This window comes from Cygnus atratus, chromosome 1 (assembly GCF_013377495.2).
Source record: "Cygnus atratus isolate AKBS03 ecotype Queensland, Australia chromosome 1, CAtr_DNAZoo_HiC_assembly, whole genome shotgun sequence".
Classification (NCBI taxonomy): Eukaryota; Metazoa; Chordata; class Aves; order Anseriformes; family Anatidae; genus Cygnus; species Cygnus atratus.
The window spans coordinates 12,959,593-12,983,286 of NC_066362.1; the positions used below are offsets into that span (position 1 = coordinate 12,959,593).

Below are 23,694 nucleotides of genomic sequence, written 5' to 3' on the forward strand. Positions count from 1 at the left end.
CATTGCTGTGGTCTTACAGGACCCCATAGTTTTAAGCAATGGCAGGCTCTCATTTTGAGGTTAGTCTTGTGTAAGCGGCTACTGTGTGGGATAAAACTGACACCTGAGACAAACTCACTGAACACAGATATTTGCCTACACCCTAGGTCTTTGCTACTAGTGTGAAACTTCAGAGCAGGGCACAATGTCACTGAAGTTGCTCATTGCTACACCAGCACACGAAGATACAGGATATGTCCATCCTACAGGAGGGAGGGCTTCTCTTACCCCAAAGCAATGCTTGTACAGACGACTAGCTGGGTCCAATACAGAAAATCCTCATCCTACCACTATTATTGCATTTCATCATATAAAATATGTATTTAAATAACTGCGAATATATGTATATTTTTAATGAAACAACCTCTCCTTAAATGAAGAACAGATGGTTAATTCTTATTCATGGCCACAGAAGAAAAAACATGAAATAACTGGCTTAATTTATAGGATGGGAGATTTAGTATAGACATTAGCAAACTAATTCTAGCCTAAAGGGTTGTTAAGCACCAAAACAGGCTAGCTCAGACAGCTATAGATGAGAAAGTCTTTAAGAACCTGCAAATTTTAACAACAGTTGGGTATACTTTTATCGAAGGTGGTCTAGGACAGCTCAGCATGCGGGGGCGGGGGGGGTGGGTTGGGGACCACTGACCCTTGAAATCCCACCCAGCTTTTCTGTGCTGTGATTCCTCAGGAGTAGAACAGTCTGTAGATTGGTGCAGTGCAAATGATCCTGGAAATAAATGACTAACTTGAAACAATTATACAAGTGAATAAACTTAAGAGAAAGGAAATGCCCTTACAGTTTTCTTCCCAACCTTTATCTCCAAGTTGCATATTATATTGGGTCAGCCAAGAAAACAAATACCAAATTCTGATGCAATCCAGTCCTGTCTGTTTTACCCACATCACTGTTTCTTTTTCCCCCTATCTTGATTACAGATCTGAGCAGTGGAGGCTTAAAATTGCAGTTGTCAGAACAAGAGGTCATTTGAGTCATTGCAATTTTCAGAAATGTGGCTTATGCCCTCAGAATTTTCTCTGGGAACATTTTATTATAAATTCAACATATTTCACACCACCCTGTCTTTGCAGAACTTGAGGGCAGTTTTACAAAGTGGGACAGAACAGCTGAAGGGTTTCTGCTTGTTTTGTTTGATTGTATAAACATTTGAACAATACATTCCTGTTTTGTCCACCCTTATGGCTAACTGCCTACGGTTCCGGTAAATAAATGGTCTAAATGAACAAAACTGAAAACAGCTGCCTTTTTGCAGCCATTTTGTCTTATCACCCCTTTAGACAGGTCAAAGCCTTTTGACTAGCCACAGCTCAGCCCCAGTGGTGCTACTCCTTTGATGTGTATAAACCTAACTTTTGATTTCTTCAGCTTTTGCAAATTTGCAGCTTTAGCTTTCACATGTATTTTTCATGGTACAAATTATGACCACCTGTAAAACTCCAAACTCTTGAGTTGAATACAGTCTTGACCACTTTATGTTGTAAAATTAGAAACTGAGAGCTGGAATGACACATTTGAAAATGCTCAGCTATTCTAATTTAGAGGAAATGACAACAACAAAAAGCAGCAGATAAACTTCACGAATGTTCCCCTTAAATCCTGATTTTATTCCCACCCATAAAATTGCCTGTCTAGCTAGACTCTGGAGAGCTAACAGCTGATTTTTAAACGTGCACCCATACTTTCCACGTAAGTATAGTCTGAAAATATGCAAATGGAATGCAAAAAATTACAAACATTACGTAAAATTCTGGTTCACACCAAAACCAAATTACATTCCAGTTTCACACCAGTAAATCCCCAGCACATGTCAAAGGCACAAACAGTAGCCAAGAGCATGAAAGACTCTAGCTGAGCTCTCAGCAAAAGTTAGCTGCACCAACCACACTGAAGCAGGAATAAAAAAAACTAGCATTAAAAAAAAAGCAGAAAGTAAGCTACATTTATTCTCTAAATAGCAGACAAAATAAGTGCATAGTATTTGTGGTTCTCAAATGCTTCAGAGGATTGCAGACTATTTAGTGGAAATCTTTCAAAATTGCCAACTAAATTGATGGACATCTTGTTTATACATGTTACACTACCGAAATTGGACATTACTATATTTAAATGAGGTTTTGTTGAAGTTTTTCACGTCTTACCAGTTTTAGACTAAACCAAACAGTGGTTTATTGAAGCTGAAACATTTTCCAGTCAGCATGGCCTGAAGACAAGCCTTAAGTGACTTTAATTTTTGCATTGTTTCAATTAAAAATGTTTAAAGATGCTACACTAATCATGTTAATTTATTTTTGTTGCACATCATTTTTTTTCCCAGCTTTTATATTCATTAGTTCTATTTCAAAGAATCACAGAATGGTTGAGGTTGGAAGGGACCTCTGGAGATCATCTAGTCCAACCCCCCTGCCAAGCAGGGTCACCAAGACACAGGATAGCATCCAGGCAGGTTTTGAATACCTCCAGAGAAGGAGACTCCGCAACCTCTCTGGGCAGCCTGTGCCAGTGCTCTGTCACCCCCACAGTAAAGTGCTTTCTCATACTCAGCTGGAACTTCCTGTGTTTCTGTTTGTGCCCATTACCTCTTGTCTTGTCGCTGGGCACCACTGAAAAGTCTGTCCCCGTCCTCTCAACACCCTCCCTTCAGTTATTTATACACATTAATTAGATCTCCCCTCAGCCTTCTCTTCTCTGAGCTAAACAGGCCCACCTCTCTCAGGCTCTCCTCATCTGACATCCTTACAGGTGCTCCAGTCCCCTGATCATTTCGTAGCCCTCCTCCGGACTCACTCCAACAGCTCCATGTCCTTCTTGTACTGGGGAGCCCAGAACTGGACACAGTACTCCAGGTGAGGCCTCACCAGGGCTGAGCAGAGCGGGAGGATCACCTCCCTTGGCCTGCTGGCAGTGCTCTTCCAAATGCGCCCCAGGACACCGTTGGCCTTCATGGCCACAAGGGCACATTGCTGACTCGTTCATTGACTACTTCCAAGACTTTAATACTTGCCTCTAATTCACTTTGCATTTATCTCGTATTCTAGATGGGTTGGGAAAGGTGAAAATCTACCCAAAGATCTGATTATGGTATTTAAAATGCATGCTGTAAAATATAACTCCTTGTAGGTTCGACTATACATACTTGTGGGTTAATAGCATCTGAGACAGCCTGAGACCAATAAGATACGTTGCTATGACTTTGTCTTCACTGTTAGACAAATAAAAATAGAAGATACTGTGGTATTTGCAGATCCTAATATATCTACCTCTTACTGTTCGAAAATACCCTGTTTTAAGCAAAAATGATACATGTCTTACACATGCACATTTGTGCTAAAATTTGCAGTTTTATCTCTCAGGCCCAGTAGTAGTTCCTATGTTTTTCTGCTTCAGCACCATTTATACCCCCATCTAGTCCAATCCCAATGAACCAGGAAGAGTGAGATTTCCTCCACCTTTGCAACACCATTCCCCCAGCAGACTACTGAGCCCAATTCAGTTCAGCAGCAGGCCCCACACATGGTTGTAATTGTTTTGCTAGTTCATTATTCACACACACTGCTTGCATGGCCTTGTGTTATAGGACAAGTGGTTAAAAAGCCCCTGTGAGGGAACAACTCTTTCCTTTCCTCCTCCATTGACTAAACGGTTTCAGAAGTTTAGTTTCTTAGGTAATTCTCAACTGCTTGGATGTTTTCATCAAAGTTGGCTACGTTTTTAAAATTTCCTTTGTAGTCTCCACCGGAGAAGATAAAGCCTTCCTCCTCACACTCATCCCCTTAAATCTCAGGGATGCTTCTGGAGAAGCGCTGGTGTTCCAGACCTCCCATCTAGAACAAAGCACTGGAAGGATCTCTGTGGCCTGGGGAACGTGATGCCCTGGGGATCCCTTCTCTAGATAAAATGACACAGAATAAAAGTCTGAAATGCAATACCCATGATTATCAGCTTCTTACTCATTTGAGAGCTACAAACTCTGCTCTTTAGATCATCTCTTGGTTGCGTGAGCCCAGCCTGATCCGTGGGCTGGCGGCGTGGCTCTGCAGGATGCAGCCCGCCCTCTGTAGTGACTTCATCAGGTTGTTCTGTGCAGAAAACAACAAATTTTCTAGCTCCAGCTTGATTTTAAGAACGGTTACTCCTTTGCAAACTTTCCATACATCAAACAACTTCAAACCTTTCCAGAAATGACAAACAGCAGACCAGCAGCAGGCTGTATTACTTTCCACTGACTTCACTGGTTTTAGTTCAGGCAAACTGAGAGGTACTGATATTTAAAATGACCTATGAAGCTGACCTTAACATTGAGAGCCAAAAATAGAAAAGATTTTTAGAAAAGGAGACTAATATTGGTAGGTGGTTTTTGAAAAAATATAATTTTTCTTTTTTAAACTATCATTGCTTGATTTTTTGGAAGAAGGAATGCCAGTGATGCCACTGACATATAAACTGAAAATATGTAGTTAATGTTGAGAGCAAGTACCAGTACTTAAAGTATAGAATAAAATAAAATATCAGGTAATTACAAAAAAAAAAAAAAAGTTTTTTGAAGCCCAGAACATTCAGATTTCAGGTTAGATACAGGAGAAATGCTACTACTACTACTACTACTACTACTACTACTACTACTACTGAATTAAAATAGCAATATGTCTTTATGGTACCCTAACAACTGTAACCTTACTTCAGAGTGAAGTCACCCAACAATCAGCTAATTAGAATTAAGGCACTCTTTGGTGCTTTTAGCTCCTAAATAATTCAAACTGCTTTTTTAAAAGGTGTATTTACTTTTTCTGTTGTAATTTTTTTTCCAGCCTGGGAACATCCCTTGAGGCTATTATTCATGGAGTCCTTCAAATAAAATAGTGCAGAAGCATTCGCTCTGCACAATATGGGAGACAAAACTCAGTAGCTAATCTCTTTAGGCTCAGTGCAGGAAGCAGACCAGAGCATCTCAGCTGAGGTCCTTGAAAAGCTGAGAGCAAAAAAGCTAAGCAAGCTTCTTGCTCCCCACACCAAGAACCTACTGGTTGTGTGCCAGCACCAGGCACGGCAGGTTTGTGTTACCACTCTTCCTCCTGTGCAACAAACAGGTAGGAAAATGGGCTTGGCAAGTACTGAAGCTATGGACCTTCCTACTGGGGCCGAGTAAAACAGTTCTCTTGATATTCTGAAGCCTTTAGTGTGGAGGGCACCAAGTGCAGTCTGCTTCTCTAGAGATTTTGCTGTCCCCACCAGTCTGCTGTCCTAGACAAGTGCTACCTTTCAGTTCCTGTCAGTTCCTGACAAACACAGGAACTGCAGCACAAAAGCAACATGTGATCTGCAATTGATAATTAACCTTAGATGGGTTTTGTGCCTGTGAAAAGCAAGCCACTCGTTTACATGCCTTCATAGGAGATACTTATGGAAAGTAAAGGAGAAAATGAAAATTAGAAAAGCGAAGAAAGAATTTGACAAGCAAATAAGTAGTGCCATAAGACAAATTACAGGGAATCTTATTACAATATTAAAGATACAAATTATGGATCCATGAGCCTCCCAGCAAAATAAAAAACAATTACAAAGAATAAAGACTCTATATAATATGCAGTCATAGAAAAGCATAGAGAGGCATAATAAGGATGATATGAGGTAGAGGATAAGTTTTCTATGGAGACATTAAACAGACTCCTTGCTTTAAAAGAAAGATGATAGGGAAGGTAAACATGATAAATACATATAAAATCCTGATTAGAGTGCGACTATGCTCTATTTTTCTTAAAGTAAAAACTAGAGTACAGCAAGCAGAATCATGAGGCAGGAGAATTGAAAACACAGATGTACTTTTTCCCATTTACCCCACCATGAAACTAACTGTCACAGGATTTTCTGGATGCTAAAAGAATCAATAACTTCCAGATTGTTTTGATCCACATTTTTTCTAATCTGAAAGAGTTACAACAGAAGAAAACATAACCTTTTATGTTTTTGTATATGCTTTCTCTTAGCATCTCAGACTGGTCAATGTCAAGAGGCAAGATGCTGGATAGATGGACCTTTGATCTAACCTAACACAGTTAATCTGAGGTTTTATGCAACACAAATAATCACCCCCGTTTAGCCTTTTTTCCAGAAGAGAACATTGGCTGAAATCACTTTTATTTGAAATAAAATTAAGGCAACACCAGGAGGAATACAGAGTAAATAACATAGATGTTAATATAAACTGATAAATTTTAAATCGGAAACCAGCAGGATACATCCAAATGCACTTTAAGAATGAAAACGTTCATGACTTAACATACAATCTTTCTCATTTAAATTGCCTAATTGTCTAATAGTATCACCAGTCTGTAGTGCAGCATGTGTATGTGTCTACAAAATTAACACTAAAAAGGGTTTCTAGGATACAATGAAAGTCTTTATGACAAGGTCAGGTGGTTGACACTGTCTAATGACAGACTTATAAAAGGCCTACCCATGGCACGATAGGACAAACAGCTCTGCCTATCTGAAGGAAAACCATGCTCCTTATCATCTGAGAGTGATGATGAAATGGAAAAACACATGCCTATACCTTATTTCTGTTTTTTTAAAGAAAGTTTTTCAAAGTCTTTCTTCAGAAGTTGTCCAGGAAAGGCTATAAGAATGATCCAGAGCATGAAAGCATCTTGTCAGAAGACAAATTGAAAAGATTAATTGTGTTTAACTTAGAAAATAAAAGAACACGGAAGACTAAAAAGTACCATAGGAAAAATAGGGCAGGAGTTTGAATTTAATTCAAAGAAATTAAATGATGGTAGTTTCTTAAATAATTCTCTTTCTTACTTCTTTCTTACTTCACATGTACTCACTAATTAGACTGTGGATAAAAAAGATCACTGAGGCCAAAATTTAAAAAGGAATTAAACATTTTTATGGATTACACGAAGATACAGAGTGCTAATTAGTCTGAATACCTTGCAACATTAAGTGTTCAACTTTGAGCCATAAATCTGTCTCTGACTATTTAGAGATCAGGATGAAACCTAACTTCTACAGCAAGTGCAGAATATCTTTAGTTGACAACTGCAGGGCTTCTTGCAGCTTTCCCTGACACTGTCGGGATTGACTGCTTCTGAAAGAACAAGGAGTGGAGTACAGGAGAAAAGATGAGAGAGGAGGCTGGCCAGTCTGTGCTTGCAGGGAACTTGGCACAGACATCTATAGCAGCAGCATCCTGAAATGAAGGGAAAGAAGCTAAAAAAATAAAAAAAGAAAAAAAGAAAAGAAAAAAAAAGAAAGGAAATGACAAGGCATGAAAACTGCTTCTTCTAGGACATTGGACTCAATGGTGTTTGCTATTACACCTGAGGACTACATAAGTGAGCTGGAACGAGTGGAAGAGCTAATCCAGTTCTAAAATTAGTGTTTATTTCCATGGAGCCTTCATACAACTGATAAGTAAGCAAGCACCCTTGTAGATACTGCTTGAGAGTATCAAACTTGCTAAATATTGGCTGACAAGAACTGTCTTGGGTGGGGTACAGTAAGGGAGCCTTCTCCTCTGATCCCAGTAATGGGGGCAGACATGGGCTGCTTTCCACCTTGGCCGTGGCCTGCTCTTGGAAGAGAAAAAAGCTGAAGTTCAGCTTCCAAAATAGCTGACGTGGTCCTTTCTGACCATGTCCTTATTGTTAGTGGACCTTCAAAAAAAAGGAAACATGTATGCGCCTGCAAGACTTTTTTGTAAAATTGAGTTTGACAATTACACTCCGTGTGTGAAGAAGCTAGAAAAAGAAACAAGAGGGGGAAGGATGCTAAGCTATATATGCCCTGTAAGCACCTTCTACATGATCTCCAAGACAACCTCAAAGAAGGTGCATTGCTATTATAGTGATCAAGTACATAGAGGAAGGCAACTACAGTATAATGAAATGCTACTACCTAGTTTAGGGGAGGTACTCAGTTTAGTTAGTTAGTAAGTCCCCTAAACTTAGTTAGGTACTTAGGGGACTTACTTTAAGTAAAGGGGAGTCTCCCCTTAGGGACTTACTTTAGGTACTTAGGGGAGGAGAAAATAAGGAAATGAAAAAGGTATGTAACATAATATTAATATATTTTGGAAAGAGGACACATCAACTTTATCTATTTAGCATCTTTATAAATTGAAGAGTCATTCAAACAAACTGAAAGATAGTAGACTGATGAAAGTATTTTTGATACAGATTCACCTTGCTACCCAGCTCCACTAATGACAAAAAATTTGCTTCAAAAAAGGTATTGACCTGCATCAGAAAAACAACAAAAAAAAAAGTTGTTAGGGACAACAACAGTAGTTATAGATCAAGAGGTTTTATTTCTGTATATTAAGGATTTTTTGCATCTTCTCCTTTAACACCTAATAGTATCCATGTCTATGATACCAATGTAGCTAGATCACTGAGCTAACCCAGTATGACAGAAATGTTCAACAATGTTATTTGTGATTGACTGGCTAATTCATGACTGCACAGCATTTTAAAACAGTTATAATCATAGGCTGTTATGAATGTTCATAATTTAAATTAATTTTCTAATTCTCCAGAAGATTTGTCTCTTCCCAATGGGTGGAAATATTGACATAACTATGACATCAAATAACACAGTTCGTTATTGTCATATTGAGCTAGTGTAATCACCTAACACTGCAACAACATTCAACTTAAAAACAATTATGTCTTGTTGAGAAAAAAAAACAACTACTTTCTTTAGTAATAATTCTTATGATTCAGAAACTTGGTGATGGCTTTCTTCTGAAAATAAATGAACTCTCTCCCAAAATAAGGAGAATTAAATGATTTCACTTATAGATGTAAAAACCTAATATAAGTGCACTCAGTTTATTGTGGCACTGGAAGCACAACCAAGCTGCATATTTTTCCCTTGCCTTTGTGTTTGTAATATTGTAAAAACAATATATGCATCCTTAGGACTCGATTCTGTGACATTTATACCAAGTCCAACTGAGCTGGCATAAAGCCTGCAACATCATACTGATGAGAATACACTCCCCAAGTCAGGTCAGTGAATAAAAGCTCCTCACATGAGCAAGGCTATAAGAATAGACTGCAGGAGGTCAAGGTCAGTGGTGAGTTTTGGCTGAGTCAGGGCTGGAGGATAAGGCCCTTATAGATCCTATAAATAGTTCATTGTCAAAAGGAGTCAGATTGAATTCTGAAAGTATTTTGGAAAAAAAAAACTACTGGGTGACTAACGAAGTACACCTCCCAAACTCTCTCCGTTTATTAATGTGACATTTGTTTGGAACTAATGTGTACAATAAATAAGAGATATTTTTAGGACGTGCCAGGGAAATGTATTCAGATTTTGAGAGAATAATTTGAATGTATTTAGAGTGTTGTACTTTATCAAAGGAAATGTTGTTACAACATACAAATAAGGTATTAAAAACTAGTGGCTTCTGTGGATTCCAGCGGAAACAGGAAATCAGGCAAATGACTCTAAGAATGGGATTTTCACACCTGACTTATATCAGCTCAGAGCTGATATAAGACTCCTCTTACTGTAAGTGGAGAGAAGCAGGTGCCCCCACAGACAAGTAACCCCACACTCAGGCCAGCAGAAGCTGAAGCAGGCCTAACTGCCCCCCAAAACCGGGAAGAGCAGGGTCTCCAAGGGCCTTTGCCCACCATGAGTGGTTTGTTCCCACCTCTGTACAGTATCCTCATTATTGTGGGTGTAAGGGTTCAGTAAACTTGGTGGGTAGGTGATTTTACTGAAACCAGTCCCTCCTAACACCTGCTTTCTCTCCTCAGGGTTGTTTTTCAGTGGGATCACTTCTCTGGTCTGGAAACTATGCCTGTGGTGGCTGGGCAATGGAGAAAAGCAATGCTGGGGAAAAATGACTGTTTTGTTCAACCTGAGAGCTAGAGGAAAATGTTTGTCAGACTACAGCAAAGGCTCTGAATGAGCCGTGCAGGTCTAACACCTCCCTGCTGCCAATACAGGGAGGTCTTCAGTTCTGTTCCCCTTCCTGCTGCCAGCACCACGTTACCACTACTTCCTTTTGCAATGGCTCTGGCACGTGTAAAAACCTTCTGTGACCTGAGACACCTTAATCACCTGGCAGAAAATAAAATCATTTTAAAAAAAGTCAATAGATTTTATGTGGGTTCATGAGTAGAGCTGGATCACAGGTGTCATACGTACAGCAGAGCTGGCAAACATGGAGATGGGATGACCTGGGGATGAGGGTAGGAGAAAAAAATCAAGCTAGGGGAAGTCTGACACCATCCTCTCAACGGTCAAGAGTTGTTAGACCAGCTGCTCATCAAACCACACCCTCAGGGCCTCTTCTCATAGCATGCTACATGAGATCTAATTGCAGGCAGACACTGGAAGGGACAGTCCCGCTTTCCTCCAGGCCTCCAGCTGCACATTGCTGGTAGGCATGACTGCAGATGGGAGGGGAGACGGGGCCCAGCAACCACAATTGGGTTGGACTTGTAAAATGAGCCTTAAAATAAGTGCCAAACCTAGGCTGTATCATAGAATCATTAAGGTTGGAAAAGACCTTCAAGATCATCTGGTCCAATCATCACCCTACTACCAATGTCACCTGCTAAACCATGTCCCTAAGCACCACGTCCAACCTTTCCATTGCCCTCTGGGGTTCTTATATTTTTTCATTAACTAGCAGGAGGCTAGACAAAGAAGTCATACTAGAACCCTGTTTTTGAGACTGTTGAAGCTCAGTAAGATGAAATTCAACTGATGCATTCATCCTGTGCTGTCTCTGGCTGTAGTCTCCACTGTACCACGCTGTAGCCTTGCATTTTGAAAGAATGCATTTGTATTAAATATATATATATTTGTTTTAAATAACACTGAAAATGAAAGCACATCTAAAAATGAATTGGAATTGATCTGCTGATAAATGCATTATTATATCTGTTCCTTAAACAGTAGTGAATCTGTTGCAGAGTATTGACAGTGTTCTCTTACAATACAAAATGAAGTCAAAACTGAAAGATCACAAAGGAAAAAAGAGCAAGTTTCAAAACACTACTGACTAGTCCTAATGAGGCTGTAGCTGGAAGAATAAACACAGAGCAAAGAGTTCCTTCAACAGCTGTTGAGACCATGTGTGTTCATAGAGCTTTCATCAGAGCTAGTAGGGGTTATTCTGTGAAAAGAACAAAGGAGCCTTAGAGCCTGGGCCACGAAGAGAGAACTGGCGGAAACAAAAAGGCCACTTGGGATACAGCCACAGATTGCGTTTGGCCCTGGTCTGTTTCCCTCCCTCACTTTGAGGAATACCTTAATTGTTTTTGAAGTCTCCTCAACTTGAAAGATGTTATTGGCTTGAGAGTGTTATTGACTTCAATGAAACTATTTAAAGAATAAGGTACTGCTCAATATGAGCATGAACAGCAAGACAGATCTTTTTTTCATTAGTAGTTAAAAGACTATATCCTATGATTAATTATTAAACAAAGCATAGAAAAGACATGTCCATGAAGCATTGGGTCTGTATTGGATGCTGACTGACTTCAGAGAAACTACTCCGATTTATGTTGATATTCTGTGATTAAAGATACTGAATAAGATGTGATTCTCACACTGAAATAAAGATATTTTACTATACCACCATTGAATTATGGCCTTTATTTTTACTATAAAAATTCTGATTTCTAATTGCATCTTATTTGTGTTTAATAAACACATTGACCACCTCCATCAGGAAAGCAACTTATTTATATTTTCTGTGTTCAACTGGTTGAAAACATTCTTCAAGGAAACAACTGTCTAGACAAGATCACAATAAATCCTCTGTTGCTAGAGTGGTGGGAAAAGAGGTTGTTCTTGGTAAGCAGCGCTTTCAAAAGCAGTTATGAGCTGTTTGCCAGGCTGTCACAAGTTTAAATAATTATTTGAGATATACGTTCTGGTGGTTCCCACTAAGATAAGAAGTCTTAAGTATAATTTTCTGATGTGGAACACATCAGTGATTTATGACTTTATATATGGTTTTTTTCTTCTCTTCTCACCATGATAGGCATGAACGAATCTTTATTCTGTCAAGAGCCAAAAACTATGTTGCATGGGTTAATGCCAAGTTGGCAGTCAATGCCACTGCAACCTCACACTTGCTTACAGTTATGATTTTGTAATTCCTGCCACATTAACTTTTTGTAGGATAAAGATAGGCACATATGCAATTAGCACAACAACTTTTGTCAGTGGCAGAATATCCTGATGTTGGTTACAATATGATCAGTAGGGCCGCCATCCCTTGCTGGTGGTAGACTTATTAATCCTGATTCTGTTCAAGATCCACTTCAGCTAAAAATTCCAGGGAGATCCTCCCATTAATAAGATAGGAACAGATTCCTGATTTAAAATAAAAAAGGTAGAAAAATTTAATCAGTCAATTTTTTCTAAGAGCTTTATTTTCACATCCCTATACTGCAAGTTGCTGCATCAGGGTTGGCTCCTGTGCCTACACACAGCTTTAGTCTCAAACCTAAACTATGATCATCAGAAAGGGAAACAAAATATAAATAGAAAGTGAAATTCATGATTTGATTTCATGATGTAAGCAAAAAGGAAGCAAAAATCAGAAATGGCTTATAACACTAATTTCACTTGGCACAGATGAGTATGCTGGTTTTTCTTTTTTTTTTTTTCAAGACTACATCAGGACCTCTGTCTTAATTCAAAACCTGCTGAAGTAAATGTAAGGTGTTTTTTTGTTTTGTGTTTTTTTTTTAGATGTTTAAGACTTTTTCATCAAGCTTTTAATTTTCTGTTTGTAGATTGAGGTGGTATTTTAAACTGCACTATTACTTGAAGTATGCCGAATGAGTCAGTTTTGTGGTTTCTGAGGAATGTGTTGTGCTTCTAGGAATTCAGCCTGGATATTTGGTTCTGCAGACATGGCCTATAGCATGTAGAGCCAGACTGCCAGTTCAGGGAATCGTGAGTTTTATAGAATGAGATCTAAATCTGTGAAATATTTTTTTGCAGTTGTGAAGGAAATGGGTATTTGCATTGAACATTAAAGGTGGAAGTGAGAAAATAAAAACAGCAGATAACAATAGGAACACAGGAAGAGAAAGAAGAAACACCATCCCAGTTAGAAGTATTTGGCACTATTCAGGTGACAGCTGCTGTAGCAAACACTTAGTGAATATCTTGAGGAGAAAGAGCAGGAGCAGATTAAGTTTCCTTTGTGTCATTGCAAATTCTCAAGCAGGACAGTTTGTTTGCTCTGCCGCACCTTATGTGTCAGACTGTGAAACCCCAAATCTGCTATTGTCTGTTGTTTCTTGAAAGATGGGGTAACTTGTACATGTTAATAAAATAGGCACTCTGAGTTTCACTTTAAGGTTAATGCTGACACCAGTAGTCAACATTTTATAATCTTTCTTATGATAGTTTAAAAAAATCTGACTGTAAAAGTTAATTCAGAAATTGCATCACTTTCTGCATTTACTGTAAAGCTCATTTATTTGATTGGAAATATTTCTAGTATTATCTGTATTAGACAAACACGCAGGCAGGCAAAAAAATTGTTATTTATTAAATATATTTTCAGGAACTAAATGTAGATATAGGTATTCCTAATGTACGTCATGACTGTAAATTACAATGACAAAGTTAAGCTCTCAGAAGTAAGAAATTGCCAAATACACTGTTCATACTAGATAGCTGTCTTTGAAATATCATTCATCTTGTAGTATGCAATTCTTGTTCCTTAATATTTCACTTTTATTTTGTTCATAGGGTGGATCAGATTTTAGAACTGAAAGAAGATATAACAAATGAGACTGTTATATGAACCAAAAATGGTTTTATTATCAATTTTTTTCATATAAGTTTCTGTATTTTTTTTTTGAGGAAGAACAAAAAGCACAGCTAATTACTTAATGGAATCAAAATGAAATTCCCAAGCACTTTCCAAGAGTCATCAGCAGTGTTGGACATTTAAGAGTCACATACCTCTACCACTGGAAACAAAACAACTGGCAGAGGTAATATCTTTTTATATGGATAAGCCACTGGAGAACAGTGGATTTTAAATAATTTGCTGGACAACAGAACAGCTCAGGAATCCCAACTTCAGTTCTGTGAAGACTGTCTGACTTCATTTCTACACAGGTTATAAACCTCTGTCTTGTCTTTCCAGATTTCCTGTCCCTTCTGTTCTGGCTCTGTGCTCCTATCAATTCCTTCAGCTCCTGTTGGTAATGTCTTCCCCAGCTCTACTTGGTTGCTTTTCTTATGTTTCTGTGTCTCTGAACCCTGACAGTCATGTATCACCTCATCCTTTCCTGTTTCTCAAATCTTTTCATCCGTCAAGCTACCACTTCCTCCTCCTTCTCACTGAAAAGACAGGGAAACTTCTGAGAGAGCTTCTCTTGCCTTGGTTTCAGGGACAAATATCAGAGATGCTATGCACATGCCAAAACTGAACAGATCTCCTCCACACCCACTAGTCTGTATAGCTACTCACCAGCTTACATCATATGAGAACATTTTCATTTTCCTTTAATTGCGTTGACCAGCTTAAGTTCCATGGCAGAGCCAGCAGTTACTCTGGTTAACTCCTACTGAAAGGCCTTTCACATATTGCACAAGATATTCTTCTTAGAAGAACAGCATCATCATATGATTCTGTCTGTAAACATTAGAGAATAATTCATCCATCAGCTATGTGGGCTGTCTTTCAAAAACTGTACTAAGTGACACAGTTGATTTTGAAACAAGAGAACTGTGACAGGTTTTTTTTTTTTCCTTCTTTCAACGAAGGACCATCAGACTGGGCAGCTGTATTTGATTTTCTTTCTTTTTGCTTTGCATTTGGAGAGCCTACTGTTATAGGCACACACCTCCACATTTTTTGCTTTATGGTAGGACAATGTAAAATTCTGCCAGTTGGCCTCATCCTAGCCTTAACTGAACTCTGTAGCTCTGGGCACAGGAGATTTTCTCCATGTGAAAATTTCCCTTTTTGCACATAGTTAGAGAATCAGGCATTTCTTTGGCTTGGCTTCCCTCCTTTGCTTGCTTCTCTTTTTGAATCAACTCCAAATCGTTTTGAGTCAACTCCAAATACTCATAATCATGAATTATCCCTACCTCATCTCTTAGAAAATGCATCCATTTGGGATCTTATCTCTGTTTTCTGCCTCTGTCTCTGAAATAAATATTCCAGATTTTTGCACAATCACTTGATCCAATGAGCTCTAAGAAAAATGATGATTATGAAAGTTACGATAAACTTGTAAAAGTAGCCAAGAGAATTTGAGAGAAAGCACTTTTGCTTTGCAGCTGATTGTCAACTTGCCTCTCAACTGGACTTTGCAGTTGTACCAGATTCTGATCTGGCCTTTATATAGCTCCAAAGCTTAGCAAGGAAGGAAAAAACTTGGTACTGGATTACCTCTTAGAACTGGTTCAAGCTGTTCTGTACTTGCAGTACGGTAGTTTGGTGTGCGCTATTACAGCCCATCCACTCTTCTGCCACTTTTAGCTGCTGACATCAGATGGCATCAGAAGGGAAATGGTAATTACAGGCATGCTATAGATAGCCACAAAGCAGCATCTTATCAGCACTGCAAGTATTTTCAAACGCTTAAAAAAAAAAAAAAAAAAAGTCCTTAAGTTCACGGTAAGCTTTACCTCCTTTGCTATTTCACGATTTCAAGGTGGATGAACAGCTGGATCAGGCCAGGCCTGGGCTGAGAGGACATCCTGAGGTCCGAGCTGGGCTGCAAATGCTGTTTGTAGAGACTCAGCCTGACTGACGAACAACTGCAATGTGCAACCTAGGAAAACAGGGACTGCTAATGGAAGACGTCTAACACTTCTAAGCCGAATGTGAGACTGGCAACCGATGACCAAGGCCTTTTAACCAGCTGACTTCGCTTTGACACTTTGACTACACAGGCAATTCCTCAAGGCGCTGAGTCAGCCAAGCTTACAAACAGCAGAGATACACCTCGGGAGGAGCATTTCCTCCAGCTCCACAGCTCCGACAGACAAACGACAGCCTGCTGGTCCACCTGAACCCGCACCCACACGGGAGCTGCTGTGCATCAGGCTCCGAAGCTCCTCTCCCCGCCGTGCCCCGCAGCGCGGAGGGGGCCGGAGCGAGGCGGGCCGGCGGCTGAGCGACACCAGCCGGGCCCAATGCGCTCCGAGCTGCTCCGAGGGGCAGGCCCATGGTGGCGGCCGCCCAGCAAGAAGCCGCCTGGGCGAAGCGGGCAGCGGCAAGGCCAGAGCAAGGGGGGGAACAGGGCCGCCCGATGGCGGCGTGAGGAGGCGCCGCCGCTGCCGCCATGTTCCTTCACCTGGCGGCCGAGTTCGACCTGCAGAGGGATGTGGGGCCCTGGCTGGCCGAGCGGGGTTGGGCTGCGGCTCTAGGTAACGCCGCGGCGGGGGGCGGCGAGGAGAGCCCCGGCCTTTCCCTTCCCTCCTTCCTTCCCCCCTTCCCTCCCCGCCGCGGGTAATGGCGGCGACGTTGGGCTGCCCCAGGCCGGGGCAGGGCAGGGCAGGGCAGGGCGAGCCCAGCCTCGCTGTGGGGGGCTCCGCCCGCGGGTACGTGCAGCCGGGGGGGCGACAAATTTGGGGGCTTCAGGGCGCTTTTCACATCCCCAGAGCTCTTCTGCACCTCACAACTGATTTCTTCTTCCTCACGTTTTTTCTTTTTCTCAAAAAAAGATTCGTTAGTACGTCCGCCTCTCCCACCCTACTACCCTTTCTGAGGAGTCTCCACAGCCACACAGGAGTCTCTAAACCCCCCAGCCAAAAATAAATAATAAAAAGCAACACTTTCGTCTGCGTGGTGAAGGAGTGCTGATTAAAGTTAGGTAGTGTTGGGTGTCACGCCATAGAGCAGTAGTGAAATTAGCGAGCGCTTGGTGTAGTGGTGGTTGGAAAAAAAAACAAGAATGACCCCACTGCGTTCTTGGCCCTGTGGTTTTTCACTTGTGTTTGTTCTCATTCATCTGCAGGGAAGTCAGTTCAGTGCTGTTTTTCAAAAACTGATGGAAAAAGAGAGAATTTAAACCCCATAACAACAATTACTTCAATAGAAATAGATGGTGGTTGATGCGCCATGTCGTGAACTCAAAACCTCAAGTCCTTTGGTTGATTTTAATTAACTAACCTGCTTCACATGTTAAGGGGCTGTTATCAAATACTTCTTTGGAGCTTCTTTGTTGTAAATCAGAAACTATCATCTTTTTTTTTGTTTTGGCTTTATAAAAACAAAGTTAATTCCCAGGGTGTGTCTGATGAAATCTGTTAAAAGTTATTTCATGTATACAAGACAGTTTACTGAAAAATGGTCAGTGTGCTATCCCCTGAAGGGTTTTGAGGTAAAATTCTGAAAATCTTGTAACATAATCAATTCATCTATGCATCCATGTCATAAAGATATCAGAAGGGTGCTGACTTGTGTTTGGGGAAGGGACAATCATTTCAAGCTTTCTAAAATGTAATGCAAGCTTTTTGTTCAGTAAATGAGCCTGATAATACAGAATCAGAATTTAGATTGGAAGGCGTATCTGATCCAGTACTAACTTCTCTGTATTGCGTTTTAACTTCTCTGTATACAGACTTTTTCCCTCCCCTAGTGCAATGCTCACTTTTTAGGAACGTGCAGGTGAGAGGTGGGAATTTGTAAAGATTAATTTAAACATCAGAAAAATATCTATTCACAGAAAGCAAGTAATTTTTAGGAGTCCAGATGCTTTTGTGTCAGTAACTTCAGATGCTGTACTTATATATTATTTTATTTACTGCCCTTTATTTGAAAGCCCTTGGTAGTGTGTGAGAATTTCTAATGGCTTGGGACCTGGGAGTAGCTATGATCAAGGGAGGGGAGTGGTAAGTGAAGAGAACCAGCCTTGTTCTCTCTTCCATTTATTTTTGTATGAGCTGCATATAATGGCCTTCAGGAAATCAAACTGCGTTCTCCTGAGTATGTTGATAAGAGTTGTTTGCTGGGCAGGCAGGTTGGGTTGGTGGTTTTTTTTTTTTTTTTTTTTTAGCCCTTCATCTGCTAGTCTAAGCTGTGGAGATGAGGAAGAAGTGTTAATTCTGCACGCAGAGTTTTACTGCAGGATTTCCCAAGGGCAGGGATGGTTGCAACTTCTTCTTTGGCTACGTATTCCCACCGACAATGTACAGTGACGTTAAATTTGTTTCCAAAACACAAATTTTTCAACATCTTTAAGATCTCTCTGTTGGAAAATCAAGAAATTCATTGGCACAGAGATTTCTCTAGACTTCTCTAGCTAAATTTTATTCTGAGAAAGTATTCTGTGAGAGAGGTGTGATTTGCGTAGAGGATGTTGTAATCTTGAAAAGTTTGTGGTGGTTGCTAAATTCTGGGAAGTTTCTGCTAAAAGAAGAGTGGAATGTGTGGTTAGCTGAGACTTTCTCAGTTGTCACTGGCTAACCTTAGCATAGTGGTATTGTTGTGTACTTTGAGTGATCTGAAACCAGGAGAAAGTGGTGTGTTTTATGCATGTAAGGATTTTTTTTTGTCCTCCCACAACAAAATTATTTGCCTCTGATATTTCTAAACACTTTTTTTCTTGTCACCACAAGCTGTACAAGCTAATTTGTAGTATCAGACTCGTGAAACTAAGTTTCATGCTGCTTACTCCCATCCAGACAGAGTGATAACTGTGAAGTAAGTAGCGTTGAACTTGCCTAAATGCTTGCCAGGAGTTGTGGAGAGTTCTTGTTCATGCTTACCGAGCTACAGGCTACCTGTATCTTAAAACTGGGGCCAATCATGCAGCTCTCAAGCTTATTAAGAACAAAATTCATTCTTCTAATGAAAGTTCAATCTGGGATCAATAAATGTTTAGTGCCTGCAGTGATTAGAAAACAGAACGCAGAATCAGGAAAAGATGCGTTTCTGGAACGTGGAGTATATTTTCCTCCTCCTCCCCAATGTTTTCCTGTCCTGCGTTGCTTAATTCCCTTGTAGCTGTAAATATGTTGCATATATGTTTTGTTTGATCTTGTGGGTCTTGTTGCTGTAGAACTAATCTCTGAAGATGTGGTTTATTTCCAGGTATTCCTTTGGGAGGCTGAGGGGGCGGCTGGGACAAGTGGCGCTTTTTCTCATGCTTAGTTCTGTCTCCCTGTAGTGTTCTGAGGGTTGGAGCACAACTTAACCGTTTGAATCATGTGTATAAGGGATAAATGCAATTTTTGTTTTCTGGGAGTGTAAACCACTGAGTAATCACATTCTGTGTTCATCAGAAAAGATTGTGGCAATTTAGAATCACAATTGTAATGAGGAGGTAGGAATTTAGAAACGTAATTATTTTCTGTGTGCTTTGAAACCTTACCTATTTTGTTTTGAAGTTTATGAGATTTAAATCATAGTCTAAGAAATATTCTGTCTGTCTTTACAGAAGGTGGTAATTTTGGCATGTACAAATAAGTATTTATATGTAAAAACGTACTTTATACCTTTGCTTAAATTGTGCATATGTATGGTAAACTAACTCAAGTGAAAATCTTGTGCCTTTTGATACTTATTTCAGATACTTCTGAGAATTCATCAGCACTCTACGTTGTAAATGTTGAAAGAAATGGAAAAATTATTTATACCTGGAAGGTAAATCTCTCTTGGAGCTTAATGAAAATATTCCTGAGAATATCACTATATGTGTGCCTACATTTACTTGAATCTTTGCATGTTTTTTTTTTTGGGGGGGGGGAGGGGCGGGGGGGTGTTAAAACATGAAAACTTGACTGATTACTTGGAGGTTTGGACAATGGGAAAATACCCATCTCTACCTCAGACAAAGGTTAAGAGTGATGAAACAGAGAGTAAAGTACTGACTGACCCGATCAGGTCATAGGGTTTTTGCTGTTGATTTCTTGGGGCCAGAATCTCACCCTGCATGAAAAAACGTTTCTTTAACAGATAAACTGTTCATAAGAAGCACATTCTTTCACCCTGAGAGTTTCTTAGGAAGGTCTGACTTTAAATTCAGGTGCACTGCTGCAGTTAAACATTTACTCCTACCAGTAAGTATGTTAAGATGCCATAAATGTAACACTAACTCTGCTTCTATTTTTCTTTTTTGTTACTTTAAGATACATCTGTAGCACTTCATTGCAAGTATTAGGAAGTAATCTTAGTTTATTTGATGTTTTGAAGTACCTAGCACTATCATTTTTTAATACAGGATTCTGCTCTCATGGCATATATATTGCTTTTAGATTGAAATTCTTGTAGTTCCGGGGCTTTTCTAAATAGTTTGGGAAGGCTTCCTGTTGAGGGGACAAGCTGTGGTTCTTTTCTGTGCAGCTCAGAGAAATCTGTAAACCCAGCTGGATTTTGGAGGGTCTTGGTTCTTGGGAAGTACGACTGGAGACAGCAGATTGCAGTAGGATAGGGCTGTCTTGCATTCCCCTCTGGCTCAACAACGCTAAAACTCTTCCAGCTTCACTAGGGTTAAGGGAAGAGGTGAGGCCTTCAGCAAGGTATAGTGCACTTCAGCTGTGGGTGGATGTTTCCTTTAGTACCAGCGTGGGGAGGGGAGACTGTAAGGCAACAGGAGTCATAAAAACAGCGCTCAGCGAAGTGTCAGTTTTTTAAATATTGCTCAAATCTCTAAAGATTCAATAAAGGCAATCCATCTAGCTCTTTAAAGGAGATTTATGTATGTGTGATGTCGCCGCTTTCCAGCACCTATGGAATATCACACTGAGCTTGGAGTAACTCCTTTCTTTCTTGGGCTTTTGACAGCAGAGTCTGGCTGCCTCGTGTGGTGTTCCAGCTCTTGCAGCTGGCAGAAGGGGGTGAGATTTAGCTCAAGGTTTACACATCTAAATGTAGGTGTCTGCTTGCATACTGGATGTCTAAGATGCCGTTACAGTCAGTGCAGATCTGGTCAAAACGGGAATTTAGAGAAATGGCTGCCTGTAGCCTCTGTCTTGGGAGGAGGTGTGTGAGTTGGAGAAGGTGGACAAATATTTGCCAGGCTCTAGTGAATGAATTGGCCAATGACTTGAAGGAGGATTCAAACACCTAACCCTGAACCTGGAGGTAAAGCCAACACCAGAAATGTTCATTGTTGTTTCTCTTTCCTGATTCAGGGAATAAAGTGACCTCTGCAGCCTGTGTGGTAGGAATGGCTGGGTGACAGAGGCTGAGAACTAGAGGTAGTGAAGTCACAGCTCTGCTGTAGTTTTCACCTCTGTTATGCTAGCCTGAAGGAGGTGCTGCTGCCCCTTACTTTCCTGTTCTCTTACCATTATAAAATAGTCTGATCTTTTTCTTCTTGAATGAGTCAGCCTGCAGGAGGAAGAACCAACATCTGGGTTCTTTCTGTATTGGGAAGATTGCTGACATACTTGGTTTGCTTTACTGTAAGTGTGGTTCATTGGTTGGTTTTTTCACACTTGCTATGGGCAAACTGGAAGATACTTCCTGGAGTGTTTTCACAAAGAACAAATGTGTCTTAAGGTGGTGTTGCATTAAATATGTGATGCTTCTGCCAGTGGAAGTTGTTCGTAGTGTGTGGTACACATTTCTTTCCTGCCCCTTTCTTTTCTGTTCTTGTGGGGACAAGAAGAACAGTGACTTACTAGAATGAGCCCAGAGGAGGGCCATGAGGACGCTCAGAGGGCTGGAGCACCTCTCCTACAACGACAGGCTGAGGGAGTTGGGGTTGTTCAGCCTGGAGAAGAGAAGGCTCTGGGGAGACCTTACAGCGGCCTTCCAGTGCCTAAAGGGGGCATGCAGGAAAGCTGGGGAGGGACTCTTTGTCAGGGGTTGTAGGGATAGGACAAAGAGGGAATGGCTTTAAACCCAAAAAAAGGTATAGTTAGATTAGATATAAGGAAGAAATTCTTTACTCTAAGGATGGTGACACAGTGGAACAGGCTGCCCAGAGAAGCTGTGGCTGCCCCATCCCTGGAGGTGTTCAAGGCCAGGCTGGATGGGGCTTTGGGCAGCCTGGGCTGGTGGGAGGTGTCCCTGCCCATGGCAGGGGGTTGATGCCATGAGATGATCTTTAAGGTCCCTTCCAACCCAAATCATTGTATGATCAATACAAATTCTGCTTGTCGGCTGAAATTGTTGGTACCAACTTAGATGTAAATTAGTTATGTCTGCATCAGCTGCAAAAACACCTTGGGACAGCGATATCTTAATGCAGGACTGAAATTTTAGGACTAATTTCTTTTTTTCAAGAGTAGAATGGTATTTCTAAATGTCTCTTCACAATTAGAAGACCAAATGCCTTTCCCCTGAAATCGGGAGGGTAGAGAATGAGCTTTATTTTCAAGTATGTTTTAGAGTATTGCATAGTACTGGAGATTTGAAAGCGTCTGTCTTTCGTGACATTGAAAGTTGGCATAAAGGAAGATGTTTATAACAGAGATGAGTGCCAGTGCCAGTGCTTCTACCTTGCAAAGCTGGAACAAGAATCTTTGCAGGAAACCCGAAAGCAAGTGTATTAGCTGCTGCACTGGACCGGACGCTGATGTAGCCCTGCTACCAGTCTTGTAAAATGTATTTTTCAGTAGTAAGTACAGAGGATGTTGGAGTTTGACACATTTGGAAAGAACGGCTATTTGTGAAATCCCTTGCTTAACCTTAAGCTAGTAGGCCTGAAGCCCGTGCCTTAACATAAAGGCATTTTGTTTCCCTTGTTTAAACTAGAAGTCAAAAGAATTTTGTCACTGCCACAACAGTAATGAAATACTTAGAAATAGACCCTTGAGGAAGAGAATACTCAGGCTTTTGTTTTAATTTCACAAAGCAAGATGCCATAACTCTGTAAATAACCATAGATTTCTACCCTTTCCCCCCACCCCTCAAGCTGTAATTAAAAACAATGATCTTCATTGTTTGAGTACAAACTATGCGGCTGGATTTAATTCCAACAGTTAGCAATTTAGTGCATATACCTAGAGTATATTGCGTTAATGGATTTCAGCTTGATTTGAAAAACAATATATGCTGCGAGGCAAAATTATTATTTTTTTTAAGTTGAAACAGAGTTTGAAAGTTTAGAGCATATTAAAGAGTACCAGAAAGTAAGTTTTGATCTGTATAGTCTTAGGAGTGTCCCAAATATTACATGTTGTTATCAATAAGCATGGTGTCATTTGAGCTTGTGAAACCTATTTAGCCTTTAAATAATTGTTTCGTAAGGTAGAGCTGAAATCCTTTTTCCAGCTTGCAGCCAGTTCCCTGGAAGCTGTGTTTGGTGATGTTTGATGCTTTGTGCTGTGTTTTGGTGTGATGACCCAAGTCAGTGAGATTCGGAATACCAGCCTTAAATCTTCTTGGGGCCAGCATAGTGTCTCCTTTCATTCCTGCAGTGAGATCTCTTCCTTGCTGTGTAACTAAAACAAGTTTAGAACTGAAGTAAGAGAGGCAAGTGGCGTACGGCACAGCTAGTGGGCAGTGGATTGGCTATGTTTCAGCTTTGTCACGTGTGTTAATTCTGAAAGGGGAAAAAAAAAACAAAACACCACATTGTTCTAATTCTTGCCTCTCTTTCTTGGAATTAGATAATTAACTGCCTGTATTACAGGACAGGGAAGTGTATGAAGGTGTGTGCCAAGGAAAGGGGGGGAAAAGAGGAGAGAAGGGTAGGAAAACAAACGAACAAACAAAA

At 40.4% G+C, this 23,694-nt stretch overlaps 2 protein-coding genes across 8 annotated transcripts in view; one reads left to right on the forward strand and one right to left on the reverse strand.

The window, feature by feature from the left end:
* The window catches only part of PTPN12 (protein tyrosine phosphatase non-receptor type 12), a 113,175-nt gene extending 97,293 nt beyond the window's left edge, over window positions 1–15,882 (reverse strand). Inside the window, exons 1-3 of one of the 4 annotated variants that reach the window (XM_050708140.1) lie at window positions 15,707–15,882; window positions 15,468–15,560; window positions 14,538–14,702 (exon numbers count right to left, since the gene is read on the reverse strand). The gene's annotated coding sequence lies outside the window, so the exon portion shown is untranslated. Of the gene's footprint in view, window positions 1–14,537; window positions 14,703–15,163; window positions 15,266–15,467; window positions 15,606–15,706 lie in introns of those variants that run through there. The other 3 variants (XM_050708139.1, XM_050708138.1, XM_050708141.1) reach the window with 3 other exon arrangements.
* A 365-nt stretch (window positions 15,883–16,247) lies between these two features.
* GSAP (gamma-secretase activating protein) overlaps window positions 16,248–23,694 on the forward strand; it is a 49,075-nt gene continuing 41,628 nt past the window's right edge. For 2 of the 4 annotated variants that reach the window (XM_050708136.1, XM_050708137.1), the window contains exons 1-2: window positions 16,257–16,450; window positions 19,597–19,670. In XM_050708136.1, the coding sequence (XP_050564093.1) occupies window positions 16,366–16,450; window positions 19,597–19,670 (159 nt within the window). In that variant the 5' untranslated portion in view covers window positions 16,257–16,365. Of the gene's footprint in view, window positions 16,451–19,596; window positions 19,671–23,694 lie in introns of all 4 variants that reach the window. The other 2 variants (XM_035549553.2, XM_035549554.2) reach the window with 2 other exon arrangements.